Below are 21,743 nucleotides of genomic sequence, written 5' to 3'. Positions count from 1 at the left end.
TTATGTAGGACAAAGTATGTTCTGCTTCTTTTCTTTTGTTTTGGCAGTACAGGGGTTTGCCTCACACTTCCTAGGCAGGCGCTGTACTATTGAGCCATGCATCCTGTTCACACAGTCTGTTCTTAATAAATCAGCCTGGAGAGCTGGAGATATAGCTCAGGTGGTAGAGTTCCTACCTAGCAAGCATGAAACCCTGAGTTTAAACCCCATTACTGCCAATAAATAAGTAAGCAAGCAAGCAAGCTTAAAAAGATAATGTGTAAATAGATAATCCAATAGCACCTTAATGTTTTATCCCACAGAGAGAAGAGTGACACCTACTATTGCATGTTGTTTAATGATGAGGTTCACACTTATGAGCAAGTTATTTACACTCTTCAGAAAGCTGTCAACTGTACACAAAAGGAAGCTATTGGTTTTGCAACTACAGTAGATCGAGACGTAAGCAATTTCATAATATCACAAAACAAAATGTATATTGGTATAGCTAAGGTATTACTAGATAGAAAGTTTAAAAAGATACACATTTATCTTTGTTCTACATAGTGATCAAAAACACTCATCTATGAAAAGAGAGTTTATAGAAGTCTACTAGAAGAAATGTATTGTTGAAGGAAATATATTTAGTAATGGCTTGATAAATGGTAGGATAGCTTTGAAAGAAATTTTTATTTTTCATTGATGAGTAGGATGAATGTGGTAAATATTAAAAATTGTTAAGAGCCAGGCGTGGTGGTGCACAGCCAGCACTTGGGAGGCTGAGGCAGGAGGATTATGAGTTCAAGGCCAGCCAGGCTATGTAACATAGTAAGACTCCGTCGCTAACAAAAGAAAGGAAAATACACTACAATTGTCATATTTTCAAATGTATGTTTTTATTTACTGGTTTAAAGTTACTAGCAATGAATATAATATTTTATAGGTTAATTTTAAATATCTTTATTTACAGGGGCGTAGGTCTGTTCGATATGGAGACTTCCAATATTGTGAGCAAGCAAAATCAGTAATTGTGGTAAGTAATTTAAAAACAAATACATATATATATATTTTTTTAATTTTTATTAGCTTAAGACTAGCTGCATATTTTAGTACTTGTAAGCACATTTTAATGCCTTCATGAATATAAAGTCAGTGTCAACTAAAAATCATGTTTAAAGATGTTCTTGAGCATTACATTAGTTTAATTTTTTAAGCTATGATCAATAATAGAAAATTAATATTTATATCTGTCTTCCTATGTCTTCATCAGAGAAATTTTAGAAAATTGTTTGGGTTTTCTTTTGTTTTTAATTAGTAAGATTTCACACTACCTTTTTAGTAATTAAATTAGGCCTTTTGCACATTTCCAAGAAATGTGTTTCTTGCTACATTATGGCAAGATACACTGCATATCCTGATAGAATTTAGTATATTATTTTTCTGAAAGGAAACTCTTCCCCACTTTTTGATTTATTTTCTAAAGTTTCTTTTTAATTATTCCATGTAACTGCATTTCATGTAATTGTTCTTAAGAAATAATTTTGTATATTATAAAATGTTTTAAATATACAAAAATAGAAATGCCACAATCAACACCTGTGTGCCCACATTGTGCCTTATTCTCTTTTCTTCCTGCTTATTTTGAATAAGTAAAGTAGTCTAGAGACCCCTGTATTATTTCTTAAATCCATTATCTTTCCTCCTTTCCTAGAGATGGCTACTTGCTATCACTCTTTCCATTTCTTATGAGTGTTGTATAATAAATATCTGTCAGCATCATTTGTATTGATGTGAAGGCATTTAAAGGCTGGAGGTATGGCTTAAGCAATCGAGCACCAGACTAGCAAGTGTGAAACCCTGAGTTTGAACTCAAGTTCCACCAAAAAAAAAAAAAAAGTTCTTACTAAATATATTAATTATACTGCTACTTGCCTTTCATTTCACTATTGTTTTTAGATTTTTCTGTATTGATACCTATAGTGCTTTGTTCACTTTTCTAACCAAAATAAATAATGTTATTCTTCTGGCAATTGTACCACAGCTTTTTCATTCTCCAGTTGGTAAACAAATTGGATGCTTCCAATTTTTTGCTGTGAAAAATACTCCTGCTATAGAGTATTCTTTTGTCAGTATTTTTAGTTTTTAACAATTTGATGTAGATGGAATGGCATCTCATCTGTTAAATTTGCATTTCCTTGATTTTTTTTTTAATTGTAGATTTATTTTTTTGTTGTGCTGAGTGGGGGAATTTTTTTTTTTTTTTTTTTTTCCTGACAGGGTCTCAGGCTGGCCTTGAATTAATGTGTATGTGTGTTACTGGGGTTTGAACTCCAGGCCTCATGTGTACTAGCAAGGCTCTCTACCACTTGAGTCACACCCCAAGCCCTGACCTAGAACTCTATTCTCCTGCCTCAGCCTCCTGAATGCTAGAATCATAGGTGTACACCACCCCATGTTGTGCATTTCCTTAGTTTCTAAGTATCTTTTTAAACATAATCAATTTAATAACACATCACACATATATTATGGTCATAGTAAAGAATATTCCCATTTGCAGGAAATGCATGCTGATATATTTAGGGATGAAAGGCCATGATGCATATAACTGAACCCTGAATGATTTTTTTTTAAAAAAATGTGTAAAGATGGTGTGTAAACCATAAAGCATTTGGAATAAAATGCTTACAGTATATGAGTCTGGGTAAACGATAGAGTGTATGGATGTACTTTGTACCGTTCTTATTATTGTAAGTTGAAATTATTTTCCAAATAAAAAGTTTTTAAAAGTATTCATAAGATACTGAATTTTGTATTACTATAGCTCTGATGTTTAAAGATACTTTTAAATGGGACTGTTAATAATTCTAGATTGCTCTTCTTCAGAAAAGTGAGAATGTAAGACTTAGAAGCAACATTGTTTCTATGATTTTGTTAAATTTTTTCTTTTACATTTGGTACTTCATATCTCCTTATATGTTCAATAGTATCTTTAAATTTTTTCCTTTTTTAAAAAATTAGTATTTGTAATCCCTGGTAGTGTTTGCATTGGAATGGAGAGATATATTAGTGATACAGAGTAGAGTCCAGACGTAGTTCCTCCAGTGAGGAAAATCTAGGAACTGCAAGAGGGAGCACTTCTCAACTGAGACTAGAACCCCAACTGAGAAATTACACACATTTTAAGTCAATAGACAAATGACTGCTTTGGAAAAACCATTTCTAACCCTGCAGACTACTGATGGGAATGTAAAATACACCGTGAAAAACAGTATGACCGTTCTCAGAAAATTCAGATAGAATTACCATGTGATCCAGCAGTTTTGCTTCTGTGGATATATACAAAAGAATTGAAAGCAGAGTCTCTTAAGAGAAATGTCTACAATCCACATGTCTGTTGGCAGATGAGTAGAGAAGCAAAGTGTAGTGAATACATACAGAGGGATACTCAGTGTTAGAGATGAAGACTTTGCTACAACATGACTACTGTGGACATAGGCGAAGAGAAGTAAGCAAGCAGCGGAGGATACCGTGTGAGGTAACTTGAATGAGATATCTGGCGTGGTCAGATTCAGACTGGCAGAGAAGTAGAATGGCGATCGCTAGGGAAGGGAAAAGTGGAGACTTGCTTGTTTATTGGGTTTCAGTGTTGCAAGATGAAGAGCTCTGAAAATTTATTTCACAACAGTGTGAGCACACTTAATAGTACTGAATTATGTACTTAAAAATGATTACACTGGTAAATTTTATGCTGTATGTATTTTACCATGATTTTAAAAAAGTGTTGATAACAAGATTACAAATATGCCATGGGAAAGTTATTTAAATAAGCATGTGACTGGGCTGGGAAACTAGTATAAAGGCATTAGCAAGCTTAAGTGTTTAAGACATTGATAATTAGCATGGCAGATTTTCAAATGCATGACAAAGATTCAGGTTACTCATAAGCTGGGCCTTCCAATTTTATATGAATCCTCAGATTCCCTCCAGGAAATTAGGATCTGAATCAAGTAAGGAGAACAGAGTAGTGCTTTTCTTACACATATACACGGAAATTCTCATGGTGACAATGGTGCGGTTATGGTAAATAAAATGTTAACTTTTTTCTTCCAATAAAATAGTCTTTTTAAGTTAGTTTTTTCATCTTGCCATTTCTTTTTAAGAGAAATACCAGTAGACAGACAAAGCCACTCAAAGTTCAAGTTATGCATTCGTCTATTGTTGCACATCAGAATTTTGGTTTGAAACTTTTGTCTTGGCTGGGAAGTATAATTGGATATTCAGGTAGGTTTGTAAAAGCTTGTACTAATTGACTATTAAAAATGAGTTCATATGCCCTTGCAAAACTGTTTTTGGAAAAAATATCAAGTAATAATTTCTTGCTTTAATTTCACATTTTAATATACCATCTCAGAATATCTTTATGCACAGAAAACTTGTATTTACCTAATTTTGTCTCACAAGATTTTTTTTTAATATGTACACAAAGGATTCTCTGTTGCAAGAATGCAGGAAACATTGGGTTAGACAATTATGAACAATTTTAATATGTTAATACAGTATAAATCTCAATAACTTTATAAAAGAACTTATTTTTCTCCCAATGGTGCATTCTGTAGAACTCTTCACAAACTACTGGAAAATACCCCTTAATTAAAATCTAATGGTAGGCAATTTAAATGATAAAATACTAACCTCGATGTAATTGTTTTTACTCCTATAACTTTTGGTTACTGCTATTTCGCAACTCTGGAAATTTGTTTTGGTTTGGTTTGGTTTTTGCTTTTCCACATTCTACAGACTAGGTAATTTGTAATGTAATGGTAACATAGTTATGAACCCTCATGCCCGAAGTTAAAAACACAAGTTGGATGGGTAGCACTGAAGTATAAATTAAGAATAGATCTAAGGTAAATGTCATGGGTTTTTTTTTGGTTTTGTTTTGTTTTGTTTTGTTTTTTTCTTGAGGGGGCGGGTTGGAGTTGTTTTTTGTGGTTCTAGGGTTTGAACTCGGAACCTCACATTTGCTAGGCAGGTACTCTAGCATTTGAGCCATGCCCCCAGACCTTTCAGACCTTTTTGCTTTTTAAATATTTTTGGAATAGGATCTCACAATTTTGCCCAGTCTGGTCTCCTGGCCTTTGATTCTCCTATTTAAACTTCTCGCTGTAGTTGTGATGGCAGATGTGCCCAACCATGCCCAGCTTATTGCTTGAGTTGGAGGTCTCATTAACTTTTCGCCCGGATTGGCTTTGAGCCATGATCCTCCTATCTCTGCCTCCCAAATAGCTAGGATTACAGGTTTGAGCCACCTCATCCAGTCCTGTCATACTATTTTTTAAGCCAAACTATGGATAAATGACAATACCAATGTTACTGTAAAGAAAATTCCTATTTGTATTGAAAGCTGTTAGAAAGAACACACTGCGACCTGACAGTTGAAAATATGGAAGCGTGGATATTTGAGAGAATACCTTTGCTTGTCTTTTAAATGTCTAATTATTTCTCTTAGCCCCATATTCTTTAGCTTTCATTTTCTCTTATACCTGATGCTGAGTACCATGGTGCAGTATTAGTGAATAGAACCATTAAAGTAATTTTCTACTGAAAATTTTCTTTGTTATATTAATTTAAGTACTTACATTTAATACATGAATACAAAAATTTTTTTTGTTATTATTAGTTTAAGTACTTACATTTAATACATGAGGTTTTCTCTTTAACCTTTTAAATGACTTCTGACAGATTTTATAATTAAATTTAAAGTTACTCAGTTTTTTCTGATTTTAATTCATGCTTGAAAGACGACTGAAAACAGCAATTTAAATTATTAAGTCTGGAATAAAAACATGTTACAAGCTTTGGTTATTTTAATGTTTACTCTCATGTTTGAAGAACATTTCTAAAATTTGACATCTAGAAGACGTAGGAATTTGTCTTCCAAGGCCTCTCACGTGGCAGATCCACAAAGAATTCTTGCTTGGTGAATTAAAAACATTTTGCATAACATTAATAAAATATGCTAGTATATATGCATTTTTTTAAATGTTAGCACAATTTTATATTATACCTACCTTAAGATACAATATATAGGATTACAGTACGTAGTCTGCTTTAATTAGCACAAGTGCTTAAAGAACAATATTTATTGTAGCTTAAAAGTTGCACATCACTGGGCACCTGTGGCTCATGCCTATAATCCTAGCTACTTGGGAAGCTGGGATTAGGAGGATCACAAGTTGCATGTAATGTGAGTTTGGAATTTTTCTCCTTGTGAAAATACTAGTAAAATAGTAACTGTGTCCACTTTTTCTAAATAAATTTCTTTAATAAAACATTTAAACTGTAAAGATGTATTTGAACATACAATGTCACTTTATTTTAATATTAGAAGTTGCCATCTCATGAATATTGTTCCCCTATTTAAAGATGGCCTCCGCCGGGTTTTATGTCAAGTTGGATTACAAGAAGGGCCAAATGGGGAGAACTCTTCTCTGGTGGACAGATTGATGCTTAGTGATTCCAAGTTGTGGAAAGGTAAGTCTCTTAAACTACTTTTAAGATACAGGGATAGGGGCTAGTAGAGTGTCTCAAGTATAAAGGGTCTGCCTAACAATATAAGGCCCTGAGTTCAAACCCTAGTACTGAAAAATAATTTAAAAAAAAAGATACAGGGTTGAAATGGAAAGGTATGTAATAAATATATTTATGCCTTTAACATTTAGCATTGCAAAGCTGGGGGATCCTAGGGCCCCCCTCAAAAAAACAGCACTGCAAAAATAGTCAAAAAATACAAATTTTTGGGGGGGGAGGGCTATGACCCAAATTAGATAGCCTTTATATTTTGTTAAAAATTTTTTATTTAGAAAATCTGATCTTATCAAAAAAATAAACAGATTACAAATATTTTATGCTAAGGGAAATACATAGAGTTTTGCTATTAAGATTTTAAAATACAGGTGATCACATAAAATGTCATGTTTGGCTTGTTTGGTATGTACTTATCTTGTGCCCTGGTCTTTCTATAAAGGTGCTAGGAGCATGTATCACCAGTTGTTCATGAGCAGCCTCCTTATGGACTTGAAATACAAGAAATTATTTGCTGTTCGATTTGCCAAAGTAAGTACTTTCTCAGTTTTGAAGATTTATAAAATAAGTTATATGTGGAATAACTATAACCCAGAATTTTACCTAGGCTCTGAAATACAGTAACAAAACAAAATAAAAACAAATAAAAAAAAAGTAACATGTCAATGTGTTGATTATATATTCCAAGAAACTTCATAAATAATCTTTTTATCTTTAATCCGTAAAGTTAATAGAAGTGAGACTTCTTGTTCATCACTTCCCATAATAATATAAATATCCATCTATGAGTGTTTATGATAGGAAGTGATAAATGAATTGTGACATGGTCCTATGAAAGTTCATGAAGAAAGTGGTAATCTTGGTTGAAACATGTATATACAGGTATGATTTAGCTATCAGCAATTCTAGGTGGTTGATTACTTGAATTAAGTTCTCCCTTTCAGCAGTATATAAGCTAATCACTTATTTTTCTTATATTCCCCTGAATTAGGAGTTCTTAACTAAGGAAACATGTAAGAATCATTTGGAGAGCTCTTTCAAAATACCTGTGTTTGTTTTCCTTTCTCAAATCTACTGATGCTTCACTAAGAGTGGGGCCTAATCATGTGTACTTTGCAGGAGTCATCAGAGGATGTCGAAGTGCATCAGAAGTAATGGGAGCCTGGCTTTATCACACACAGTGTGATGTTGTTGGGGTTCCCCCGACCCCCCCAGTATACAGTGGCATCATAGGATTTTAGTAGTTCTTACTCCCTATTTGGGCTGCTGAACCACCATTGTGCCAAAGAATCAGTATTTATGCAGCATTCCCCAGATACCCCAGTAAATCAATATTCATACAGGATTTAATTGGCAGAAATGATTCCACTTATTGCTTTCATAGCAGTGTTATCCTGTTGACTTCTCCAGCACTGACTTTTCATTATAATCCTTCAACACTTGGTCAATGTGGATTAGAGGTGAATCTCCCCCTTGTTGTTTAGAATTACCAGCAGTTGCAGAGAGATTTTATGGAGGATGATCATGAACGAGCAGTGTCGGTGACTGCTCTGTCTGTCCAGTTCTTCACCGCACCTACTCTGGTGAGTAGTGCTTGCCTTTTCTTTGTAACTGATAGCTGGCACTCCTTGCCTTTTTTTGCCTTCTTAATAGAACTATGAGCGTTTGCAGAGTGATTATGTGACAGATGACCACGACAGAGAGTTTTCAGTCGCAGACCTCTCGGTTCAGATATTCACAGTTCCTTCACTTGTAAGTACTGAAAGACTAGAAGAACTTTCTTGTTTTCAATTAATAAAAGTAAAACCTTGAAGTAATAGCAAAGTAAGATCTGTATATTCCTGAATAGGGTAGTATTTGGTTAATAGGTAATCGGACACTATATCTTCAACCACACTAGAGTGTATCCTTGAATATCAAAGTAATTATGAGGGGAACTTCATTTAAACTTAATCCTTATTTTCTCATTGGAACTGATGAGTTAACATTAGCTGATTTGTTTATCAGAGATCTCCCTAACATTAAGTCAGACACATACTGTATACCATCTCACGGTGTAAGAAATCTTCCTCCTTGCCTCGCCTAATAAGGAAAGGTATGGTTAAGGCATTGAATCACAGTGATTGAGTGGTCTTTCATTAACCTTCACTAGTAGCTCCTGTAGTAATTAAAAATCATATGTATTTGTTCCACAAATTTATTAAGCACGTATTTATTAGACACAGTTCTAGATTGTAAACATACAATGGAGTAACACAAAACCCTGAGTTCACACCCCAGTACTGCCCAAAACAAAAAAAATGGTAAAAATACAATGAAAACAAAATCAGATATGATTCTTGCCCCTTCCCTAGTGGGAAAGATTCACATAGTTAATTTAAATAACAATAAAAATTGTGAAGAATTATTTCTTGAGAGATAATCTGACCTTTCATCCCAGTTGAGAGAGGGCTTTTCTAAGGAAGGCACTTTTATGTAGGGGCTTTTATGTGGGGGCTGACTGAAGGCTCATTCAGAGGGACTAGCACTTGAGAAAGTCTGGCAGCAGGAAGGAATATTGCCTATGTGGGAAGCATTGGAAAGCCAGTGTACTTGAACAGATCTTAAACATGGAGCAAATTGTGTAGTTCTAAGAGCATTTTATAGTTACCTTACTGACAAAGCGTGTTTTCTAGATTTTTTTTAAATGACTGTTTTTTTCCATTTTTCTACTATGCTAAAGGACACATTTTACAAAAGGGTATTTTCTGGTATTTTCCCCATTATTGCTATTATTACAGGCCAAATCAAGGAATTTGGTTTTTATCTTGAGAGCATGGGAGGGCGGTGAAAAGTTTTAAGTGGCATTTTACATCATCACATTAGTGATTCTAAAAGATCATGCTGTTCACGATTTAGGGGACAAATTAGAAGGCAAAAGTGAATATGGGGAACCTAAGTTAGAAGCAAAGCAAGAGTCCTGACAAGGCTTATGGCGACTTGAACTGGGGTGCTAACAGTGGGTGTAACAATTTTAAGAGATAATTTGTTAGTAAATTCTATAGAACCAGCCAAGTGGGTTTAATGGATGTTGAGTGTGGTGATGAATTAGATGTTGGGAGGTTTCTTGACAGGGTGGAATTTCTAGACATAGGTTCGTATATCAAGATTTTTTTTTCTCTTCAGTCCACTTACCTCTTCAGTAAGTAGTCAGTATTGAGCACATACGGGCTGCTGGGAAATACGGAAGACTGACAGTGTCATGTATTCAAAATGGCCTTACCATCTTACTATCTTCAGGTCAAACTATGTTCCTGGAATCTTTCTGCCATTGCTTATACATCAACTCTACTACCTCTGCTTGCTTGACAAACATATCCCAACCTAGGCTCGCCACAATTCAGGTTCTGAAGTTTAGAATCATGAAACTTAAAGATAATGCTTTAATAATTAGAAGTAGACTCCTGAGTGGAATGAGATCACTCAAGAAAGAAAGAGTAACTTCCTTACTACAGAAATACGCAAAGTATCTCAACACCTGAGTGAGGGAATTAATCCTATATAAAGGAAAGGCAAGAGTGTAGGCCAAATGGTCAGTAAGATCCCTCACCTCTGATGTTTTAATGCTTTCAGACACTTTTACTCTACTACGTTAATACCCTTAACAAGATAAAGTAAATGAGAAGGAACAGAGTAGCTGGACACAGAGGCGGGTGCCCGTCATCCCAAGCTATGCTGGAACCTATCGAGGTTCCAGGCCAGCCCAGGCAAAAAGTAAGACCTGATCTCAACAGATAAAAGCTGGGTATAGTGGTGTGCACCTGTCATCCCAGCTATGGTGGGAAGCATGAAATAGGATCACAATCCAGGTCAGCCTGGCCAAAAAAACACGACCCTGTCTCCAGAATAAACTGAGCAAAAAGGGCTGCAAGTATGGCTAAAGCAGTAAGAGCACCTGCCTAGCAAGCATGAAGCCCTGAGTTCAAACCCCAGTGCTGCCAAAAAAAAAAAAAAGAAAACAGAGAACAAAAGCACACATATACACACACTTGTTAGTTGTATATTCATCTAATATTCTCTTAAGGATTACTCTAGTACATGACAAAATAAATAACTTGTTCCAAGATGTTAGTCAGCATACTGCTTCTTTCCAGCAAAAATGTTGCTTTGAAAAATGTCAGTCAGAATGGTTGCTTCACTTTCTTGCACTTTCACAACAAACAAGAAGCAGTTTGTAGGCTGCTAGCCCATGGGCACTAAATAGCATTGTCCTAGAGGCTACAGCATGTATCTTGGCTTGCTATGGCTGGGCACCACATTGTTTGCTTCCAGGGTGGAATCCCAGGCTCCGTCCTCAGCCTTTATTGGTGTGCATGAAGATGGGGTCAGTTTTTTTCTGTGGTGGTTGCCTAGCATAGAGGAGTTACTGCCTGAAAGTTTTCTGTCTTGCTCAGTTACTCCTTTCCTGTGGCCTTTGATTGGTTGGTTGGTGTTTTATTTTTTGATATGGACTCATTGGGCAAGGTGCCAATGGCTCATGTCTATGATCCTTGCTACTCATGAGGCAGCCATTAGGAGAATCATGGTTTGAAGCCAGCCTGGGAAATTAGTTTGCAAGACCCTATCTTGAGGGGAGAGGTTTTTTTTTTTTTTTGTCTTTTCTTTTTTGGTACTGGGATCGAACCCAGTGCCTCATTGCTAGGCAAGCGCTGTACCACTGAGCTACATCCCGGCTCAAGACCCTATCTTGAAAAAACCCAACACAAAAAAGGGCTGGTGGAGTGGCTCAAGGTGTATGCCCTGAGTTCAAACCCCAGTACCACACACACACACACAAAAAAAACTCTTCTCCTCCCTCGCAGGTTCAGTAACTAAGGGGCCCTGAAAATTGCTGGGCAACGACAAATGAACAAGGAAAAAGTATATTTAATTTCATACACATACAGGGAGTTGTGAAAATAGTGTGGTTGAGGAGGTAGTTAGATTCGGGTATGGCTGTTGAGTTGTACCCAGCCCTTTCTGCTTTAGTAATTTCCCAGATGCCTCTCCTACCACAATGCCTCTCATATAGCTGGCCTGTCCACCATGCCCAGCTGTGCCATCTTTTTTTTTTTTGACATTTAGTTTAACCAAAGTGTGTGCATAGACCATTGTTATTATTATTATTCAGTGAAGTTTTTCAGTCTTTGGGAAGAATTTGGCCCATTTTGTCTTTTTTTGGGGGGGGGTAGGGACTAGGGTTTGAACTCAGGGCTTCACACTTAAGTGGCAGGCATTCTACTGCTTGAGCCACACCTCCAGTCTGAATTCGGCCCATTTTGAATATATTGTTAGATGTTTATGAGCCTTGCAATGCAATATTGAATATTACAAAAAAATGAATAATACTTGTAATTAAGGTAAATAGTGGTGATAATTTTTAAAGGAAAGTATATTGTAGGCATAAAAGTTGAGGGATGTTTTTAGAGCATGTGATATTAAGTGCTAGGACTGTATAATAATGTTAAATATTTAATACTAAAAAGTTACCTTGAAAGGCTAGCCCAATGTAGGCATAAAGTAATAAGGCTAAGCACTTAAAGTATTTTATCCTTACTTTCTGTTTGTGACTTTGGAAAATGTGCTCCTTCATTTATCTTTTTAGAAGTTGGAAATGTCTGCATAACTCCCCTGTCTTAACGGGACATTACTAATGGGCCACCCTGTTCATTTTTTAATTTGGCAACCAGTAAGAACAATTAGATTCCAACCCAAACTATGTAATAGGTGAGCTATCTCTTTTAACATTCACCTGAAACCAAATTTCAGTAAGTGCCCTGATGGTAAGATTTATATGCTCACAATACTGAGTTGTCTCTCCACCACACTTCCTCTTACTACCTGCTCATAAGTCTTATAAGCTAGTTCCAGTGACTACTTAGTTCAAATGGAATTTAATCATATTCATTTAACTTCTTCTGTATCAATCAGTATACCAATCAAAAAGGAGAATCTCTTTACTTAACCTATCAGTATCCCCACACCCTTCAAGCTTGACCCTAATCTTCACTGGAAAATTCTTCACATTCTTATAACTTTAATTTGTCTTAGTAAAGTCAAAAGGTCTAATTTTACTTTGAATACCACATTTTTACTCTGATTTAAAAAAAAAAAAATCATGATCTTTGGGCTGGCAGAATGGCTCAAGTCGTAGAGCACCTGCCTAGCAAGGATGAGGACCTGAGTTCAAACCCTAGTACTGTCAAAAACAAACAGATAAAGATTGTGATCAGAATGGCAAAGGTCAAAATATTTGAAGACATGAGGGAAAGGGTCACATCGTAGGCATGTGGATTGTTAAGTCCCTTTGTGGGGACAGTTTGGTACTGTCAAAACTTACAATGTATAGACTCTCGCTAGTAATTCCACTGTTAGGAAATTGGTTTTTAAGTATTCTTACAGTGCTACACTGGATATTTGTTACACATCTTTTATAATAGCAGAGAACTGCAAATAACCCACATGCCTTACTAGTAAGGACCTGCCTAAATAAAATATGGTATGAAGGTAAACCTAGTAATAGTTTAAAAGAATGAGGGAAATTTATATGAACTGCTATGGGAAAATCTCTAAGATGTATCTAATAAAAAAAAAGCTTTATAATAAACTCTCCTCAGGCAGGAAAGAGATACATACAGTTATACATACCCATTCTTGTATATACTTAATGTACACTTGATCTCTATTATATATTTGTACGTGTGTGTGTGTGTTTGTGTATATATATGTAAATATTATACACACTTAGACCATTTCGGGAAGAACATGCAAGAAACTGCTAACGAGGTTTGTGTCCAGACAGTAGACCTCAGAGCTAGGAGACTTTTACCCATCATATTTGGCATCATTTAAATGTATTTGCTATTCAAAAATACATATATGTATATATATAGAAAGAGAGAAAAGCAAAAATATACACACAGAAATAAAAGCAAAAATAAATTTCGACTAGGAAGATTAAAAGGAAATAGTTTCATACTGAATTCTAGAAAATCTGTGATATAAACCTCTGAATCCTAGAATAATTATGCCATACCATTGTAGGTGTCCAAATGTCTCAGTTAAGGAAAATTTGCAGCCTGGTTCAGATCCCCTACCCTGAATTATCTTTGAATAATGAGCGTTGGATCTGTCTTCTAACATTCTGGCATCTGATATAATTGTTGCTCCATACTCGTGACAATTGGAGTAAGTAATTGTTATTTAGAAATATCCAGTCATGCATTTGCGATATATATTTTGTTGGAGAAGTTGAAACTGCAAATGCTAAGCAATGTTGCTGACTTTTTAGTAAGTAGTTTTTGATTGCCATGGACTAATACTTGTTTCAGGCTCGAATGCTCATCATAGAAGAAAACCTGATGACCATTATCATTAAGACTTTCATGGATCATTTGAGACAACGAGATGCCCAAGGCAGATTTCAGTTTGAACGATACACCGCTTTACAAGCTTTCAAGTTTAGGAGAGTTCAGAGCCTTATTTTAGATCTCAAGTAAGTTTTTGTTCAGCTATCAAACCAGTTGAAACTTGTAAAAATGTCAGTGTTTATATATTCATTGCTACTGTTACTTTTTTGTTCAGGTATGTGTTAATTAGCAAACCAACTGAATGGTCAGATGAACTGAGGCAGAAATTCTTGGAAGGGTTTGATGCTTTTTTGGAATTACTGAAATGCATGCAGGTATGTATACATTGACATGTTTTTCATTTTCTTTTTTTTTTTTTTTTTTAATTCATATGTGCATACAATGTTTGGGTCATTTCTCCCCCCCTTCCCCCACCCCCTCCCTTACACTCCTCTTCCCCCCACCCCCTCACTACCCGGCAGAAACTATTTTGCCCTTATCTCTAATTTTGTTGAAGAGAGAGTATAAACAGTAATAGCAAGGAACAAGAGTTTTTGCTAGTTGAGATAAGGATATACTATACAGGGAGTTGACTCGCATTGATTTCCTGTGCATGTCTGTTACCTTCTAAGTTAATTCTTTTTGACCTAACCTTTTCCCTAGTTCCTGGTCCCCTTCTCCTATTGGCCTCAGTTGCTTTAAAGTATCTGCTTTAGTTTCTCTGCGTTGAGGGCAACAAATGCTATCTAGTTTTTTAGGTGTCTTACCTATCCCCATACCTCCCTTGTGTGCTGTCACTTTATCACGTGACAATCCCCTTGTGTTTGTCCTTCATCTAATGTCCACATATGAGGGAGAACATACGATTTTTGGTCTTTTGGGCCAGGCTAACCTCACTCTCCAATTCCATCCATTTACCAGCGAATGATAACATTTCGTTCTTCTTCACGGCTGCATAAAATTCCATTGTGTATAGATACCACATTTTCTTAATCCATTCGTCAGTGATGGGGCATCTTGGCTGTTTCCATAACTTGGCTATTGTGAATAGTGCTGCAATAAACATGGGTGTGCAGGTGCTTCTGGAGTAACCTGTGTCACATTCTTTTGGGTATATCCCAAAGAGTGGTATTGCTGGATCATATGGTAGATCAATGTTTAGCTTTTTAAGTAGCCTCCAAATTTTTTTCCAGAGTGGTTGTACTAGTTTACATTCCCACCAGCAGTGTAAGAGGGTTCCTTTTTCCCCACATCCTCACCAACACCTGTTGTTCGTGGTGTTTCATTTTCTTTTTAAATTTTAACTTGCTTGTTTTTTCTTGTCATCCAGGAAACTAAACACATTGCTCTGTATTGCCCAATTATTAATTTGAGACACATTTCCAGAGGATCGATTTAGATTGCTGTAATTTGGACTAAGAAATTCTTCTACAAATAGAGGCTCTTAGGTGTAGAGCAACTGAGATTCCAGTAAAGGTCCTGGCATCTACTGCTCTTTTGTATTTGGTGATTCTTTTGATTAACCACTACTGTTTCTTTAGAGGTTGAAAGTTTCTTTTGTTGAAAGTTTCTTTTGTTGAAAGTTTTGTGTTAATGGTAGTGGGTGTTAAACTCAGAACCTTGAGGTTGCTAGGCAGGCACTCTACTGCTTGAGCCATGCCTGTAGTCCTTTTTGCTTCAGTTATTTTTCAAATAGGGTCTCGCATTTATGCCTATCTAACCTTGACCGGGATCTTCCCCATCTTTGCCTCCTGGGAAGCTAAGATTATGGGCATGAGTCATCATGCCTGGCTTCTTTTTTTTTTTCTTTTTTTTGCTATGCTTACTTGGAAATACAGTCAGTTATTTGAGAAACTATGGTTATTATTATTTTCTGGTGCTCAAACCCAGGGTGTTGCATATAGTAGGCAAATACTCTACCACTGAGCTACACCCCCAACCCCTCTTTTTGTTTGTTTGTTTGATGTTTCCATAGTTCTTTTTCTCTCCTTGGTGTGTTATATAATACAGTGTAGATCTTCTTCCCTGTTTAATTCTCTTTCTGAAACATACCTATGTATAAAACAGGATTTAGAAGTAGAAACAAACAACTGTATTTAACTGTTTCTAACTTTTACAAAACAGGAGACATCTCTGAAAACCTGAGCAAATACTATTGTAAGCCAATGTTGCAGTCATCTGGCTTTCTTGAGAGAAATAGCCAAAGCTGGCCCATCCTTCTTAAAGAACATCTAGTTTATAAATTGGGTGGTGATTCATGGGGTGTTTCATTTATTATAATACTGTTGTGGTTTTTCATGTACCTACAAAAATAATAGTCATTATTGACTAATGGTCATTTTGAATATTTGAGGTATTCTGTACTCTATTGTTTAATAGCTGGTTAGTTAAGCTAACTTCTTAATAGTGATACTCCTTTTTTATTAAAAACGGCTTATTCTGATTTTGTTTTCATTCAGGCACTGAAAACTTTTAAAACACATTAAGGAATGAGTATAAAACCTGTATTGTAATGTATTCATAAGTCCAGTACATTTTAAAGGACTGTCAAGGGACTGAGTGGTAGGCCATGTGCTTGCATACGTCAGACCCTGGGTTCAATCACCAGAGCCACAAGTAAAAACAAAAAGCCTGTCAGATTTCTTCTAACAAACATTTTTTTTTTTTTTTAGATAATGAAGTTAAAAAGGAACTAGAAAGATTATTTCAACAAATATTTGAAGTATTTCATTGTCTAAAACATATAGGAGAGTGCCTCAGAAATAAATTGTCCTATATTTTACTGGGATATTTTTATCTTACAGCATGTTATATAAACATAATTTTTAAAACTATGACTTTTCATAGTTTTTGAAGCTCCTTGCTAAAATTTACCGTATATTATAATCAACATGTATTTCCTCTATGTTATTTCCTCAGTTTTCATATGAGGAAAAACTATAATTTTTATTCATATAAAGTTTTTTCACTTTCTTTAAGGGAATGGATCCAATCACACGTCAAGTAGGACAGCATATTGAAATGGAACCAGAATGGGAAGCAGCCTTTACACTACAGATGAAATTAACACATGTCATTTCAATGATGCAGGACTGGTGTGCTTTAGATGTGAGTTTCTTCTAGGTGTGGGGAATATGAGGAAAATGAAGGGAAATAAATAGAATCCTAAATAAAAATTGAGGAGATTGGGAGAAAATAGTTTTCTTCTAGCGTAGTTCATAAAATATTTTTCCCTTCCACCCATAAACTTAGTAGAGATTTAAAAGTTAAAATCCTAATGCCTTAGGAAAAAAACTTGAAAAACAGAGGAAGAAATAATCTATATGTTCTCCTTCTTAATGTGAACTATTTTCCTTTTCTCCATAATCATTTCTAGAATTTGAGCATATAAATATAGTGATTTATAAATCTACCAAAATTAAAGTTTTACGATTAGTACATTTATCCTGTGTTTTAAAATAATTTTGACTTATTCCTTTACCAGTAAAGTCTAGATAAGTCAGGCAATTGGGAAAGGCTTCCTTGAGATCCAAATAACATGTAAAAATGTACTGAACAAAGAATATAGAATACTCCTTATTCAGAGGACAACTACATCATATTCTGTGATGAGAGGGCCTGTGGTTGTTCCAGAAACTATGAGCTATCTGTGTTTGGAGCACAGAAGTTGAGGGCAGAGAGATGGGCAGAGCTACCTGACTTTGCAGGGCCTTTGGAGGCCATGGAAATAAGTTTGGATTGTATTCTAATTGAAGTGGGGTGCCGTTGGAATCTAACTAGCAGGAAAGTGATATGTTTTTAAACACTGCTTTGTGTGGACAGTGGATGGATGGGGCAAGGAATTTAATAAAGAGATGGTTGGCAGGGCATTGGAATTACTGAGGAAAGAAAAGCATGGCTAGTTTTGAGGGTATTTTGAAAAAGAGGTTGCCAGCTTGGTTATAGACAAGACAGTGTGGAATGAGGTAAAGGAGAGCATTGCATATTCTTGATTTCCACAGCTTTATTGCTAAGTGAGGTCAGTGGGACAGGGGCCACTGGGAGAGAGACCAAGTTTGGGAGGGAAGATTGAGTTTGGTTTTGCGCATATTGTTATTTGACAAACTTACTCATCATCAAATTGAGGTGCTTATTCAATGTTGTAGCAACCCAGTCTTTTGAATAACTTAACAGAAAAACCCTCTTTTTTAGGAAAAAGTGTTAATTGAAGCTTACAAGAAATGCCTCGCTGTATTGATGCAGTGTCATGGTGGTTTTACTGATGGTGAACAGCCAATCACACTAAATATTTGTGGACATTCAGTGGAAACTATCAGATACTGTGTTTCCCAAGAAAAAGTTAGCATTCACCTCCCAGTTTCTCGCTTACTTGCAGGTAAAGCATTTCCCCCTTAAAAAAACAAAAAAAGAACCCTAAAATTATCTTAAACTATTGTTTGTGGTGATTAATATTTATGAATACCAACCATGTGCCAGCCATTATTCTGAGCATTTTACATGCATTAGCTTATTTGATCATTACATGAGCCTATGAGGTAGGTTTTATGAAGCTCGCTTCACAGATGGGAAGACTAAGCCATAGAGATACTTAGCATCACACAGCCAGATAGAATCAGAGTTGTCATTTTGAGGCAGTTTGGCACCAGCTGCCATGTTTGCAACCATTGTACTATAGTGCTTCTTCAGACTTAACTACAGAAACCACATGTTTTATTTTTTAATTCAATCCAGCTTCAAAGTCTGTGTTACTACAAGTCAAACTAGTCTGTCACTTAAGTGACTGCTAGTAAATTGAAGCCACCTTAGGTTTTCTCTTCCTCTGAGCTGTTTCTGGCTCTTTTATTGATAACCTTTTAAGCAGAAGTAATAAGTGAGTGCCATATTGGGGTGGCATACACTTACAGGCCATTTATAATGGTTAAAATATCTAAAGCTGCCACCTTGCAGCAGCCAAAGACTTTGAATATGCACTTATCCATCTCTGTGATTCATTTCAGCACAGCTTCATATTTCTTGATTCTGGGTATTATCCTGCTGACATACTGTTACTTCATTTCATTCCACTTTACCTAAAAGAACAGAAAGAAGATCTAAAGATACTGTTACACAATGCAGGATATATGATTTATCTTAGTTTTTGGTTCAGTAACTTTTAATGTGATGTGAAGGTGTATTCTTTGTTTTGTTTCAAGAAGAGATTGTGGAGAATTTATGTCATTTTTTTCCTTAAATGTTTGCTAGAATTCACCAGCATAACCATCTCATGCTTTAGTTTGGAAGGCTACTGATTATTGATTTAATTTCTGTAATATATATAGTCCTATTCAAGTTATCGGTTTCTCCTTGTGTGAGTTTTGGTAGTTTGTGTCTTTCAAGGAATTGATCCATTTATCTAAGTTATCAGATTTATGAACCTAGAGTTGTTCATAGCATTCCTTCATTGTCCCTATAATGGAATAGGGTCAAGCAGTAAGGATCCCTTTCATTCTGAAGGTATTTTATTCATTGTTCTGAGCATTAGCATATTATCCTGCTGATGGATCTTTACATTTCAAAAGTCTTTGAGTGTGTTACTGAAGTTGTAATGATTTGTGATTCCTTTGAGGCTTGTGACGGTTTTATTCTTAAACAGATGAATACTGAAGTAGCAGTACAACAGATAATTAACTAAAATGAAATGTGACTGTAAGAATCATATCTTTCTTACCCTTATAACTTGTTTAGGTGTAGGTTTGTTTAATAAGTGTTTTCAGAAGTTGAAAACTTTGGTCCTAAACACAGGCAACTGACAGCATAGTGTTGTGGAAAAGTATTTGACTAGAAGAGAAGAAAGTGGGCCCCTTGTCCAACTCAGCCATTAATCTCTTCCTTCAAAATCTGGTTGCATGAGTAGAAGCTGAGGCTGATAATTATTCACAGTGGAAAAAAACAATACTCCAAAAATGTACTGATTTTTGCCTAGGTCTTTACCTCCATAAAATCTGTGCAGTGAGTAATTGGGAGTATTGATCTCACTATATTAGGGAAATGCTGTTCTGAATGCTTATCATGTAGCTGGAGAGTTAAGTAAACATACACAAAACAGGTCGTGAACAACTTGGAGTGTGTGCTAGTGGAGCTTGAGCATGACTCTTGAGAGCAAATTTTATTAATTATTAGAATGGGTCAGCATGGCTTGCTCGATGAAGAAAGCCTCTTGTCAGGCTTGGACAGGTGTCCCGTATATACTGATGAGACTGTAAAGAGCATTCTTTGTTTAAGCAATGACATAAATAGAACACAATCAGAATGAACTGAGGTCGAACTACAAAAAAGCTCCTGGAGATTAGGAACCAAAAGGGTTTTAATCCTAAACTGGAAATTCTGGAAAACCTAATTTTGAGGTCAAGAGCAGTGCATACCATGAATTCAAGGCTAGTTTTTCTATTCAATTGCCAGAAGGATCTCTCAACATTGTAGTTTAAATGATAACAAACTCCATGGTCCAGTGAAATATGACTTATAATTGGCATAACATGTATGAATTGTTTTGTGTTTATATAACTACTTCTGATGTTTGTACATCTAACATTTACTTCTAAAAATGTCACCGGTGTGTGTAGGGATGTGTGGTCAGGATTAGTTCTAACTATGCCTTTGCTATAGAAACTCATTAGAATAACCACTGAAAATCTTAATCTATGGATAAATAGATTTCATATCTAATATTTAACCTGATAGGTTCCCAAGGTTTTTTTTAAAGTTTGATAATAAAGTTGAGTGACTATTTAGTTGAGTGAATGTTATTTTAACTTACAGAAGTACTTGTTTGTTCTTCCATGCAGGTTTGCATGTGTTACTGAGCAAAAGTGAAGTGGCATATACATTTCCAGAACTCCTACCTCTAGTAAGTGTTTCTGACACTTAGAACTGAATGACTACTTACTGTGTTCCTTTTATTTGAAACAAATTTTATGAATCTAGGTTCACCAATAAGGTAGGGGCATGTGTGTGTGTGTGTGTGTGTGTGTGTGTGTGTGTGTGTGTGTGTGTGTGTGTGTGTATGCACATGTTTAGAGAGAGAAAGAGATGTTTATTTTAAAGAATTGCCTTCTGGAAAGTCTAGAGTCTGCGGGGCAGCCTGGCAAACTTGGGAGACCCAGAGAAGAGTTAAGGTTGGAAGCAGAACTCTTCCTTCCTCCTCAGGAACCTAAATTTTTTCGCTTAATTTTTTTCTGTGCATTGATGAGGTCTGCCCACTTTATGGAGGGTAAATTGCTTTGCTCAAAGTCTACTAAAATATGACTCCCATATAAGAATTACCTTCATGGCAGCATGGTAAATGGGTGCCATAGATTACCTAACTTAACACAAAATTAACTGTCACACAGACATATCTTAAAATAATTTTAATCTGTGTTTTATGAAAGCTTTCTTCTGTCAACCAACTTTCTTTATGGACTTGATTTTTTACGAGTTTTATTTTTGAATACACAGAGTGAACTTAGTCCGCCCATGTTGATAGAACACCCTCTTAGATGTCTTGTTTTGTGTGCCCAAGTACATGCTGGAATGTGGAGAAGAAATGGGTTCTCTCTAGTAAACCAGGTAAGTGTTGTTTAATCCTGTGGAGGGTTTAGCTTTTTTGTAGATTGTAGTTTTTGATGGACTATGTCATTGAAACTTTAGTGTCTGTATTAAAATTGTTAGCTCGTCAGGAAATAATATCAAAAGTAGACATGAATAACAGTAGTTTTGACATTTACTTAAAATAACTTTTAGAGCAGAGTTGGATACTAAATGATAAAATTTGTTTCATTTTATTTAAATTGG

General features: G+C 35.6%; 1 protein-coding gene across 6 annotated transcripts in view; it reads left to right on the top strand.

Annotated features, from left to right (window-relative positions):
• The window catches only part of Ubr2 (ubiquitin protein ligase E3 component n-recognin 2), a 106,257-nt gene that overhangs the window by 40,032 nt on the left and 44,482 nt on the right, over positions 1 to 21,743 (top strand). For 3 of the 6 annotated variants that reach the window (XM_074082165.1, XM_074082166.1, XM_074082167.1), the window contains exons 6-17: positions 303 to 441; positions 950 to 1,012; positions 4,140 to 4,260; positions 6,406 to 6,513; positions 7,007 to 7,095; positions 8,218 to 8,316; positions 13,914 to 14,077; positions 14,167 to 14,266; positions 16,911 to 17,039; positions 18,123 to 18,306; positions 20,756 to 20,817; positions 21,408 to 21,518. In XM_074082165.1, coding sequence (XP_073938266.1) covers positions 303 to 441; positions 950 to 1,012; positions 4,140 to 4,260; positions 6,406 to 6,513; positions 7,007 to 7,095; positions 8,218 to 8,316; positions 13,914 to 14,077; positions 14,167 to 14,266; positions 16,911 to 17,039; positions 18,123 to 18,306; positions 20,756 to 20,817; positions 21,408 to 21,518 — 1,369 coding nt within the window. Of the gene's footprint in view, positions 1 to 302; positions 442 to 949; positions 1,013 to 4,139; positions 4,261 to 6,405; positions 6,514 to 7,006; positions 7,096 to 8,048; positions 8,148 to 8,217; positions 8,317 to 13,626; positions 13,771 to 13,913; positions 14,078 to 14,166; positions 14,267 to 16,910; positions 17,040 to 18,122; positions 18,307 to 20,755; positions 20,818 to 21,407; positions 21,519 to 21,743 lie in introns of those variants that run through there. The other 3 variants (XM_020157264.2, XM_074082168.1, XR_012450644.1) reach the window with 3 other exon arrangements.

The sequence above is a fragment of the Castor canadensis genome, chromosome 8 (assembly GCF_047511655.1).
Source record: "Castor canadensis chromosome 8, mCasCan1.hap1v2, whole genome shotgun sequence".
NCBI classification, from domain to species: domain Eukaryota; kingdom Metazoa; phylum Chordata; class Mammalia; order Rodentia; family Castoridae; genus Castor; species Castor canadensis.
The sequence above is the reverse complement of the archived record's forward strand: the minus strand, read 5'-3'. Positions and strand labels throughout refer to the sequence as shown.